Below are 13,437 nucleotides of genomic sequence, written 5' to 3' on the forward strand. Positions count from 1 at the left end.
ATTGGAATCGGTGAGATTATGACCTTAAAGTAAATCTTGTGATTTATATCCCACGGATTTATATTCTCCGATGTTGCTTCTAGCTTGTTTCTTTGCATGCTCTCATGTGTATTTCACGTGTTGTGTTCAGGTACGTCCACTGTATATGTTCGTACCTTTAAATACCCTTAAAGGTCTCAATAAAGTGTTGCATACATTTGAAAGGATTATTATGGATGAAGGAAATGAGAGCTGGCTCCAGAGGAACCCTCCCTCCATCCTTTCTCCTTTTATTAACACAAGCAACTCTATCCATCAATGGAGAATATACTTTTACTGGATAAAGGGGATTTATTTAAATATCTAGGACAATAAAAACATCTTATTTTTCAGTCTGCCCTCGTTTATATGCATTGTGAACTGAACCCGTGCTTTTTCTAAAGAGACACCGTGTTAACGACAGACTATAACCAAATCCCACAGATAGCGGTGAACATACCGGAGCGACACCGAAGGAGTCGTAGTGAGCGACCACGACGATAGTGGGAAGATCTTCTCCTCCGACTCCAGCCAGACGACCCTGAGGAATAAAAGCAGAGACGTTAGAGGAGAGAATAAAACAGAAACTCAGACTCAGAGGAACAAAGGGAACAGAGCGGAGTCAGAGTGGGTCGATCTGTAATCCTCAGATCAAGTTAGAAAGTCCTGACTTAACACTTCACTCGCTTTGTTTTGCACTCATTCTTAAAAGGGAATAACACAGAGGATGTCCTATGTACTGTAAAGCCCCTTCCAGGGTTCCTGCGGGTTTCACCAACTCAAATGTAAGACTTTTTAAGACCTTTTTAAGAAGACTTTGAATAGAATTTAAGACCTATTTCACAGCAAGAAAGTATGAAGGAGAATTGCTATGAAAGAAGGAATACGTCCCATAATTACTTACAAAGTAAATGTATTCACGTTCAACATAAGAACGACAACTGAACATAACAGTACACAGAACTGTGTTAGCGTGTTAGACAAAAAGTGTCTGTGTATGTGTATGTGTGTGTGTGTGTGTGTCTGTGTCTGTGTATGTGTGAGTGACAAGAGCTAGTCAGAGCTCTGCCGTCTTCGTGCTGTTGTATGATTGGTGTTTAGCTACGGTATTTAGCGTCCACAGCACCACCGTTTTTAGGGTTGACTTCATAGATCCAAACGTCGCCCGGAGGTCCCCCGGTGTTGTTGCGGGAGCTGCTGCACTAGCTAACGCTACATTAGCAAAACAAACGCTAATTTTGCAAAAGGGCTTCAAACACGTTCCCTCCACTGGTTTCAACCAAGCACTAAATTTGATGTTTTCCAACCAAATACGGTTGAACTTACACTTATATTATATATATTTATTTGTAAGTAGATTCGAAGATACCTGAGTTTCTGACTGCCGCTAGCTGAAGCTTGGTTGGTTGCTAGGTTACTAGCTGGGTGTTCTCCGATAAGGTGCCGGAGGAAACAAAGTTAGTGATTACTGGTTCTATGTTGATTTATTTCAATACAGATTGTTGGGGGGAACTGAAAGGCTCTTACCGCACTGGTTACTTTGCAGCCCGGACATTTCCCCCAAAACACATTTAGACGCGATCGAAACACAGAAGTACCTTTCAAATCCCATCATTTTTAAGGCCTTCTAAATCATATTTAAGACCTTTTTAAGGCCTTAAATTCAGATTATCAAATGTAAGACTTTTTAAGGCCCCGCGGGAGCCCTGCCCTTCAGTGGTATCAAATGAAGTTATCAATACCCCAATTAACATGATGTACAGGTTTATTTCTAATGCATTATACAGCTTTAAAGTCAAAGAAGCCTTTAGTTCATTTCCCAAACGCTTTGGCATGAAGACAGAACCTTTATTAGGCTTTATAAGAACATTCATTGAACAAAAAAAACACCTTTTTCTACAATTAAATACAGGCATGTAATGTACTACTGAAGCCGAACCATATCTAGAAACAAATATGAGTGTTTTGGATGCTTTGTAATTGATAATGATCTCGTCATAGAAGCAAACGTATATACATTTGAGCGTCAGGCCTGACAGGAAGGACCCAGATGAGGTAAATCGAGGTCCTTCCTGCTTCCAGTCAACAGCTCTAACCACTAAACCACCGTCTGCATGAGGGCTTATTCCTGTGTGCGGAAAACTGCTCGGACCTTCCTTCTTTTTACATTTTAGGTTCCACAAAAGTCTCGCAGAAACACAAATACTGAGGATAAAGACTTCACTGACACTTTCAGCAACACATAGACATGTATATATATATGTATTCAGTCATTCATAATAATCTTCACTCTGTAAATATACAAATACAGCTACTCGGTGTCTTACCGTTTCTTGTTATTTTGTATTTATACTGTTACTGACATGTCTAGTCTTATCCCCTGTGTAAAGTATTTTATATTCTTTGTTTTTAACTTTATGCTGTTATAATACCAGATTTTTCCTTGGGGGATTTATGAAGGTTTCTCTTAGTTAAGTTATTATCTTAACGTCAATAATTAAAATATAAGAACACAATACTGCTAAGAAACTACAGGAAGCAAGAGGTGAATCATTTTTGCAGAACACTATCTACAGATTATTTGACACTCCTTTGCACCTTTTTAATGATCAGCCATTTAGATTAACAACATCATTGAATGTGTAGCTTCAAAGCCAAACAACTGCACTTCTATGAGGGAGAAATCATTCTAAATAGAAACAGGAATTGCAATTAACCATCAACTTAAAACAGGCATGATTGAAGCAGACATAGGTATCACATGTTTTACGTCACAACCAGTATCATTTAAAAAACATTTTAACCAGCCGATTCAGGCACAGTTTCCCCATGAATACGATAAAGTCTCTCACCTCTAAGCTGGTGATGGCCCAGTCGCTGATGGCTTTACTCTGAGCTCCGCTGGTCACCATCTGGAAGCCGTTAGCTGTGGCCGTGTGCAGCAGCACTGCAGGAATCAACAGGAAACATATTTAGAAATGATCAAAACTGTATATAGTGCTGTTGGGAAAATACCGAATGTATTCTTCTAACATGAGTCACGTGATAACAAAGGTATCGACTGTAGCTGTGAACGTGACAGGATGTGTGATTACCTAGAAGAGCATCAGGACTGTTTGAGGCAGATGATAGCTATGTGATTAACATGATGATTCAGCCTCTATAGAGAGAGACATCAAGCATGCTCATTTCTGACTTGGAGCTAATCTGAAGTAAACATTGAATACTGCTTTCTATTCCTCCATCTTGTGACTGTGTCATCAGCAGCAAAAACACATTTACAGAAATTACAAATAGCTCAAAACAAGGCTGCCAGACTAGCTCTCCACTGTTCGAAGCGCACTCATATTGGAGTTATGCATAGAAGCCTATCATGGCTTCCAGTTGAGAAACGTCTGCAATCTCGTGTTATCACTTTTTTTTTAAATGTCCAATTTAGCAAAAAACCACTGTATTTTTATGATCAAATAGTTTACACAAGAGACGAGCACGACCATAAGACTAGACGAGCTACATCAGGCCATCTACTGGCACCTAAACCCCAGGACACATCTTCTGAGATCTTCTGTGTCTTATAGAGCTATAAAGGAATGGAACTCATTGCCAAACTACCTCGCTGACATAGAGTCCAGAGCCTCTTTCAAGAAGAGACTGAAGGGCCATCTACTAATGACCACGTACCCTTGTGAGCTGTGAACCCTAATTTAATTTGATCGCATGTTGTTGATGATATTGGTGATGTTTTTAATGTTATTAATGATGTCAGGACTTATGTCCTAAATGTTGCTGTATTATTGTTGCATTATTGTTGTATTGTTTTAAGTGTCGGACCCCAGGAAGAGTAGCTTTTGTCGAGAGCAAAAGCTAATGGGGATCCTTAATAAACATAAACTGGGTAACTCCCTCTCTTGGATATCAGCATGTGAAGGACACTGCTCAGGAACTAGTTGATGCTCTGTATGTGATGACTACTTTTTTGAGATTCTGAGAAAAAAAAGTCAGAATTTTGAGAAAAATTCAGAATTTTGAGATTTTGAGTTAAAACGTCAGATCTTTGAGATTTTGTGAAAAAAAGACCGAATTTGGAGATTTGGAGAAAATAAGACTGGATTTTGAGAACAAAGTCAGAATTTTGAGATTTTCAGAGAAAAAAAACTCAGTATTTTGTTGATGACAGGATGTATGATTACTTAAGAACCGGTATTCCTCCATCTTGTGACTGTGTAACTCCCTCTCTTGGATATCAGCATGTGAAGGACACTGTTCAGGAACTAGTTGATGCTCTGTATGTGATGACTACTTCCATTCTGGAGAGGATCACAGATACATGGATCCTGAGGTTGAAGCTCAAGCCGGGGATGAGGGAGATCTTTCTAACAAATGCAAACAATCTAAGCCCTTCAGCAGGTCCGGTGTAAAGGGAGTGATTTGTACCTTCGGCGGCCGATAGGGAGCCCTGAGAGGAGGAGGAGGTCAGGGTCTGGGTGTAGATGGACAGCAGCTCGTCGTCCTCCATGGCGAAGTACACGGGGACGACGGTCTCTGTGGCCAACATTTCCGGCTCCAGCTCCATGAACTGCTGCAGGGGACAAACAGAGGAGGGACAGCGCGTTTAAGAGAAGACACTCTGGTAGCGTGATATGCTGATGGGTTCAATAACAAGAGGGAAAATATGATTTATTTATTAAACCCTGCAAGTTCAAATCCTGAAAAGCTCTCACAAACTGAAATAAGACGCCGAGCTGGACGAATACTACTAAGCTTTATTTCGACAGTTGATTATTATTGTGGTCATTCTCAAGACAGTGCTGCAGAGTTTGAAGTGACAGTGGTATAAATGACGTTTATATATTGTGTTGCATGTTGATTTCAATCGTCAGTGTTTGGTTAAGTTAGTTCAGTGGCAAACGGGAAAGAAGCTGCAATAGAGAATAACTAAATAAGTAACTCATTAAATCCCAACAATCTGCTTCTCAGATAGATTTACAATCCTACTCAAAGAAGTAGTCACAGTGTGCTTTAGTGAGACATTATATATATCAGGGTCTCTGCAGGAATCCTGAAGTCAAAGGTAATTCCTTTCTAGATCCTTTCCATACATTTTAAGACCTCATCTCCACTTGGAGTTTTAACCGGTTACCTTGGCGACACACTTTACCTCACATTGACTATATACAGTATTGATTGTCCTTCCTCCTTATCTTCCAACCATTTGGACGCAGACTTGCATTTCCCCATAACGATGTTGTTTAGCAACCGGCGTAAACGGAGCTTCGCGCTATCAAGCAGTGAGCGTGCGATGTCCTGTTCAGATGACGTCAAATCCAACGGGATGCCATCAATAAACTACACAGAATCACACTACACACCTACGCCATGATTACATTCAGGCAGACTGTAGAATACAACCTCTTTGGACCATTTAGATACTTATTGAACACAAGCTACAAAATGTAACACCTTGGAAAATGCCCTTTAATACTTTTTAATAGCCTTCATTTTCGCTAAATTGATTTATCAACTTTTAATACTTTTTAAGACCCCGCGGCAGGGCTCGAGCTTAAGGACGTCCCGGAGCCGGAAAAAATAGTGTCGGGGAGGATACAAAATAATTTTGGTACGAGAGTTACATCGTTTCATTCTTCAGAAGGTTCGGTTTGCGTTCACACGGGAAAAACTCAAACGGACTATAAACTTTAAACACAAGTCATGTGCACGGAAATGCTGTTCAACCATTGGTCAGACATTAAGGGGGTAAAAACGCAAATCCCGGCCATTTCTACCGGAGCCTCCGCCATGGAGCATCGGCACTTTCGGCAGGTTATTCTCATGCTGCTGTTAATCTGGAGATCAACAGACACTAGCGGCCCGCGCATATGATTATATAATCAGACAACGTCCGTTAACAAACATTATAACATATAATGAGAGACGTTCTGCAGCTACTTTTATGTAGCTGACGGAGAATTGTTACTTTACACGACACTGTTCAACACTTCATTCTGCTTCACTCTTTAACTAAACAACCGCGGATGTCTTGAAAGAGTCTTTCGCTAAAGATTTTGAAGACATCCGCGTTCTTGTGACGCGTAAATACTACGCTTCCTATGTTTTGGTTGGACTGCGTTCACACCAGCAATGAACCGCTCCAGAGTTCGCAAGCAAGCGCTCCGAGACCACCTATTTTAGAGGACCAGAGTCCGGTTGTTTAGTTCACTTCAGAGGTCTCGGACTGCGTTCACACCGACCCAAATGAACCGCACCAAGCGGCTAAACGCACCAGGGTTCGATTCAACCGGACTATACAAGGCAGGTGTGAACGCACCCTATATTTGTTGAAAGTCTCCTGAAAAACAAGCTTTTTTTTGCTTGTTTCTCCAAAGTTGCCTATCCCAGTTTTAAATATTGCGACACCACCTTTGCACATTTTCTTTAAAAAATATTCCCACATACCACAGGTCGCCCTCACTGCCAAATGCATAATTTCAAAAGCTCTTCTGGAGGTACAGCGAAGCGTATCCACAGAGTACCGCACTGTGACATCATAGCGTTTTACACATTTAAAGTGGAAACAGTTGAGGATGAAGGGAGCAGAAGGCTTTGATGTGTAGCATTAAAACTTGTTATCACCTGAACTATGTCCTGCGGCATAGCAGACATGTTCTTGGGCAGGATGATGACCACAGCTCCTGCTGACTGTCGAAGCGCTTTCTGATACTCTTCATAGGAAAAGTCTGCAAGCCGCATGATTACACAGCGGCGACTTAATACCTCTGCTTCTACAGTACGAGCCTCCGTATTCAGGATGGCATTCCTGGTACCTGAGGGAAAGAGAGACAGAAAACATCAGTTTTAATACGATAACTCCCGTCTTTGTGTCAGCAAGAAAGGGCAGAAGTGGTTGAGCCTTTTGAAAGTGCACAAAAGCTGTTTAACTATGTTGAATCAAAAGCCACTTTTTCTACAGACTAATGCTGGGGGCTTACAAAATGTGTTGAGTCTGAAAGCTTTCATTAATCTTCATCAAAGGCTTGCCACAGAAACAGCCAGTACAACTTATCATACTTTAAAAAATGTGACCAGTTAGATAGTCATCCCTATTGGAAGTTATTAACCTTATTGTATTGGAAAAGATAAATGGTACCCTTTATTTTATTCTTGACAAAATGTTCCATCACTATATCTTTGGTTATAAAATATAGTCCTCTTTAAACCTTATGATATACAAATCCCACCAGGTGTGAAGAGAGGTCAACCGATTCTGTAAGACTTGTGTCTCTCACATTTGGGTATGACTACTTGGAATGCAATTTGGCTAAAAAACAAAATGATTAATTAACAAAAGAGTCCAAGAAAAAATATAAGGAAACATTATATATACATAAATAATGTATAAAGACATTTAAATGTGTTTTCTTTAATGTTATGTGTATACCTACGTGTGTCTTTTAAATTAATGTACCTATTGATCTGTTTAATGGTAAGTATTATTAAGTTAATTGGTATCATAACCCTGGATAGCTTCTAGTAAATTCGCTAGCTTCGGAAAGAAAAATAATTGCTAGCTTGATATTACCATCTAGCAATGCTAAGCTACATTAGCAGCTAGTTGGCCAATGCTAGCCTGCACGCCGTCATTGAAAGGCTACTATAGGCACCTTAACGTGAGCTGAGAAACGATGTAGTCACTGGATACCTTAACCGTATAATGATTACATTAATTCTCGATTGATACAATAGATAAACAGCCTCCTCACCGTAGGGTTGACCCTGCAGGTCGTACTGCTGCATGCGGTAAACCGTGAACTCATGAGCCGCATCGGCCGGCAGCGGAGACACCAGGATCAGCACGGCGGGGATAAACACGATGAAGGTGAGGGGGAAAGAGGATTTAAACATGTTGTCGAACACTTCACTGGCCTCCTCAAACATCCTGGCGGTTTTATGGAGCCACAGATAAGAATAGAATTAGAATTTGTCGTCGCTGTTAGCAACTGACAGCCTGGGAACCAGTTGAGCTAACGGCTAACAAGAGGAGCAACTGACAGATGTTTGTAATCAGGCAACTAGTAGGACAACTAAAGAAAAACGCAGCAACATATCGTGGCTTAATGCAGCCATTAACAATATTGCCTTTTGTTTAGTGTTTTTAAATATAGTTCAATGAACGCTTATAAAATACATAATGATATCGAATATTATATATTAAACCAATCTACGGTGTTTCAGGGATCTTTTAGGACAGCTATATTTAAGGCCCATGTTTTACCAAAGATGCTATTTAAGTGAAGACGCCGCATTGACATGACTGCTTAATAAGAATGGCGTAAAGAAAATGTATTTTATATTGTTCTGCTAATATTACGTATTTAACAGATAACAAACATATTAGCATTATGAATTTAAGTATCTAGTTCTTAAGAGAATGTAGGATGATTTTATGTCAACAAAAATGACAGTTTAACTGATGTTAACGCTCTGTGATGCCAGATCTCGCGATAGTTTGATGCTGAGGCTGAACAATCAATGACATTTGTCTGAAAAACGAAATGTTAGTATAGAAATATCCTAAAAATATGTGGCTGTGAAAGATAGGTCCATTATCTATTTTAGTCCCTCAAAGGGCAATGAATCGGTCATAATCTGTAGTAATAATCTGATACACGACTACCAGTGCGGCTTCTCTCTCCTTTTTAAACCGTCTCTGGTGTCATTTAAAGACACTAGATGGCGCTGTGCACCACAGAAATGATCCATGATGGAGACATTACATTACATGTTACTTGTTAGACGCTTTTATCCAAAGCGATTTACATACTCAATACTGTGGGAAATCCCCACAGGAGCAATTTGGGGTGAAGTGTCTTGCCCAGGGACACAACGACATGCTGACTGCAGTGGGGTTTGAACCTGTGCTCCCCTGATCCGAACACCACCGCACTAGTCCACTGCGCCACAGCCTCCCTGAGACAGTGTTGTTACATCTTTTACTTTTTTTTAATTATATTAACCGACTGCACCGAACAAAATGGGTCTGATGTCCTTTTGTTGTCAATCACAAGATCTTACAATGTAGTAGAGGCCTATATTCACACCTGATATTACAATGTAGTAGAGGCCTATATTCACACCTGATATTACAATGTAGTAGAGGCCTATATTCACACCTGATATTAATCAAAATGTTATGCTTCACAAAGCAACAGGTTGATAAAACCCTCATATATAACCCCGCAATAACAAGCACATGACCCCACTCCTTCAGGTTACAGGCATTAGTGGAGAAATCATGCATTTTTTGATACAGCAGCAGGATATTCTGTAAAACTAGCCGAAACGTTGACTTTGGGATGCTTTGAACAACACAAAAGACATTATCCATTAACAATAAGGATTATTATCATTATTGAAAAAATAAATTGTTTAAATGGAATTTATTTTTTGGTAGAGACCATGTACAAAAACGTACATAACCGGGTTATAAAAAGAAACAGAGCATTAGGCTTGGTCACGGGAAAACCAATTTGTTTCCAGATCTTTTGACCAAAGTTTTATATCATAAAAAGACAATAAAGAATTAAAAGCCTGAGTCCAGTTGGGAGGAGCTGGAAATCAAATCCCCTCTCCCTGCCCCCCCCCCCCCCCCCCCCTCCTGAGGTTGCTAAGTGGCAGATTAATGCTGATATGATGTCTTGCCATCTCACTTAATGGACCTTGGCGTCATTATTTCCTCTTATATGAGTAATGCCTGTGGCCCGGCTGCTGAGAGACACCGAGCAGCAAAACGAAACACAAAACCAATTTGGCGTGGACGTTGAAACTCCTTGTAATGATTTCACATTACAGAGGAATTATCATTTGCAGATCCGCTCACATGACCCGCTGTCTGGCTGAACAACAGGAGAACAAGAGGGAAATAATGTGCTTGTTTTTGCACGGTGGCGTGAGTCACATGAATATAATTGCTTAAAATGTCCTAACATCGTTTAAATCACATGTCCACGTCTTTCAGTTGATGTTGCCTCAACCAAAAACCAAAACAGTACTCAAAGGCACAAACACAGTGCTGCAAAGTAACTAAATACATCTATTAAAGTACAGTACTTAAGTGTAATTGAGTGAGGAGATTGCACTTTACTTGAGTATTTTCATTTTCTGCCCCTTTATACTTTTATTCTACTTCAAATCAGAGGCTTATGAAGTTATTTTTACTTCATGCAGTTAATAGTAACTTTTGACATAAAAAGCATTATGATTGATAGATATTTCCATTTTATGCTACTTTAGACTTTTGCAGAGGCTAATATAGTACTTTTTAGGACAATTATTTGACACTTGTAATGAATAGATAATCTTCACACACACACACACACACACACACACACACACACACACACACACACACACACACACACACACACACACACACACACACACACACACACACACAATGCATCTGCTGTTTAGTTCCTGGGAACGACCTGAATCAGAGCGGCCTTTGCTCCTGACCCCCGTCCACATAAAACACTTTCTCTGTGTGACCACACAAAAGGTGTGTGTGTGTGTGTGTGTGTGTGTGTGTGTGTGTGTGTGTGTGTGTGTGTGTGTGTGTGTGTGTGTGTGTGTGTGTGTGTGTGTGTGTGTGTGTGTGTGTGTATATACCGTGGATTAAGAGAGATTAGCCACCTAGCAGTAAGTATGTGTAGCATGCTTCTGTAAGTACTCATTCTCAGAGGATGCTGTCATTTTCTCAGCACAGCAGCAGGTTGCTCAAACACACACTCGAGTGTTTAAACCCACAGGGTCACAATCACAGAATACCAGACGAGTACTGTAATGTATGTGGCATTAAATCTCTACACAAAACTCCACTATCTGCTCACAGTGGAGGTCTCTCTGAGTCACTTCTTAAAACACCACCCGCTATATAATCCCCTTGTTAGTGAGCAATAGCTTGACAATTACTGATGTGCAGAAATGAACAAATTCATCTTTTAGAAACAACTCTTTTTAGTGTTAACCGGTCATGGTGCAAAATGCTCAGAAACCCCAGAGTTTTCCACTTCAGTTCTTGTACTTTATTTAGGTATTTCCACTTTATTCTACTTTATACTTCTACTCCATTTTAGAAGCCAATATTCAACTTTTTATTTGACTGCTTAAGTTACTTTACAGATTCTGATTATTAGCTAATACAAAATATACATCAACTAATAGATTGGCATTGACATATGATTATAGGTTAAGATAAGTCAAAGGTTTAACATGTAGTTTTCTTAATTTGTCTCACCTGTGATCAACAATAATGCATTATCATCAACCAGTCATTCAATACATGACTCTGAAATGGGCCATTTCACATCACAAGTACTTTTGAATCCTCTTGCTGCCAATACTTTTACTTTTTTAAAGTACTTCTGAATGTAGGACTTGTGAACAGAGTATTCCTACAATGTAGTGTCAGTGCTTTTTCATGAGTATAAGATCAGAATACTTCCTTCAACATTTAAACACTAACTTTAACCATAATGACAATGATTTATAATCTGCTTAGAGCACAGTATAATAACAGTTATAAGCATATTAGTATGTATTGTGTAATCTTTTAGTCAAAACAAAATACATATTTATGAATACAAACCCCCTGAAACTGAAGATTTATTTTTGAGTGTTTTAGCTGCAATTGCTCCCTTTTTTCTTTTTTATATTATTTTATATATATTTTGGACTGTTTTATTTCTTGTCTTAATTTCTCTTATGTACATTGCCTTGTGTTTTTTATGCTGCTGCAACGCAAACATTTCCCATGGGATCAATAAAGTATCTATCTATCTATCTATCTATCTATCTATCTATCTATCTATCTATCTATCTATCTATCTATCTATCTATCTATCTATCTATCTATCTATCTATCTATCTATCTATCTATCTATATCTATCTATCTATCTATCTATCTATCTATCTATCTATCTATCTATCTATCTATCTATCTATCTATCTATCTATCTATCTATCTATCTATCTATCTATCTATCTATCTATCTATCTATCTATCTATCTATCTATCTATCTATCTATCTATCTATCTATCTATCTATCTATCTATCTATCTATCTATCTATCTATCTATCTATCTATCTATCTATCTATCTATCTATTTATATAAACATGACCTGCTAACAATGCTATATCAGATGACATCTTCCTTTCAAAATAAAACATACATTCTTCTTCTTGCCCCCCCCCCCCCCCCCCCCCCCCTGCTGATTTACTGTTGATTTGCGTCCACAGGTTCGGGGGAAGCAACATTACCCGGCTCCTTCTACGCACCAGGGGAATTGATTTAGCCATCATTTTCATTAAGGCCGGTGGAAATAAGACAAAGGAAAAGAGAGAGGAGGCCATAGGCCGAGCTGCAGCCCGTTAGCCTCCTTGGTTGCGCGGGGCAACAGTCAGATAATGGATGGCGAGGCTTGGTGGAGCCAGCCGCTCCATTAGGTTTTGTTAATGCGGTCAGAGACTCATCCGCCTTCAGATCCACTTTCAGAGACGCTCACTCACGCTGGATCTCTCTCTCTGTCTATTGTCTTTCTGTTGAAGGAAGACTTCTCCCTCAGAGCCGTCATCTGTGCAGCAATTAGAGATACTGTACGCACCCGATGATGACTTGCAACTTGAAAATACATGAGGCTGAATTTGATTTGAAACATGACTTTTCATGTTAATTTTTTTGGTTAATATATTTCAAGTTGGATCCCATGTATTCCTTTAACAGCTCATCTTAAACTCACACCTTACACCTTTGTATTTTTCCGACCCTAATCCATGTTTTGATGCCTTAAAGGGCCCATTGCATGCTGTTATTACCCGTCTCCTTGTGTGTTATGAAGGTGTCCATGCATGTAAACAGTCTGCAAAGTCAAAACCCCTCAAAGTACACCCTGTAGGGAGTAAAACTCTAACACAGAAAAGACCTCCCCCAAAAGCCTTGTTGGAGATTTCTCAGTTTCCATTGTTTACTTCCTGCACCGCGTGACGTAGCTGCACCGCGTGACGTAGCTACACCGCGTGACGTAGCTGCACCGCGTGACGTCACTTCCTCTGCCAGCCGACCATATTAAGTGTCGTAAAACCTGCTTCTTTTCAAAGCTCTATCCAGTCATGTCGCGGAGGGTCTGTTGCCTGTCTTGTGTGGAGAAATCCACAATGTTTGCAGTACCGAAGGCAGAACCACGACGAACTGACTCAAAGCTCGACCTGACTTGAGACATGATGACTATCTTTCACTTGAAATATTGTATGTGTAATGGCTTTTTAACTTTATCCATAGGCTACTTAAGCCACTGAGGGATGGGAACGGGAGAACTAAGTTCGGACGCGTGTTCCAGATGACAAAACAATGTCCATACGAGTGT

General features: G+C 39.8%; 1 protein-coding gene across 1 annotated transcript in view; it reads right to left on the reverse strand.

Moving 5' to 3' along the window:
* The window catches only part of ncln (nicalin), a 27,971-nt gene extending 19,894 nt beyond the window's left edge, over positions 1-8,077 (reverse strand). Inside the window, exons 1-5 of the mRNA XM_034199049.1 lie at positions 7,776-8,077; positions 6,649-6,839; positions 4,453-4,597; positions 2,871-2,965; positions 378-559 (exon numbers count right to left, since the gene is read on the reverse strand). Coding sequence (XP_034054940.1) covers positions 378-559; positions 2,871-2,965; positions 4,453-4,597; positions 6,649-6,839; positions 7,776-7,950 — 788 coding nt within the window. The 5' untranslated portion in view covers positions 7,951-8,077. The remainder of the gene's footprint in view (positions 1-377; positions 560-2,870; positions 2,966-4,452; positions 4,598-6,648; positions 6,840-7,775) is intronic.
* Between the last annotated feature and the right edge of the window lie 5,360 nt (positions 8,078-13,437).

This window comes from Gymnodraco acuticeps, unplaced genomic scaffold (genome assembly GCF_902827175.1).
Source record: "Gymnodraco acuticeps unplaced genomic scaffold, fGymAcu1.1, whole genome shotgun sequence".
Classification (NCBI taxonomy): Eukaryota; Metazoa; Chordata; class Actinopteri; order Perciformes; family Bathydraconidae; genus Gymnodraco; species Gymnodraco acuticeps.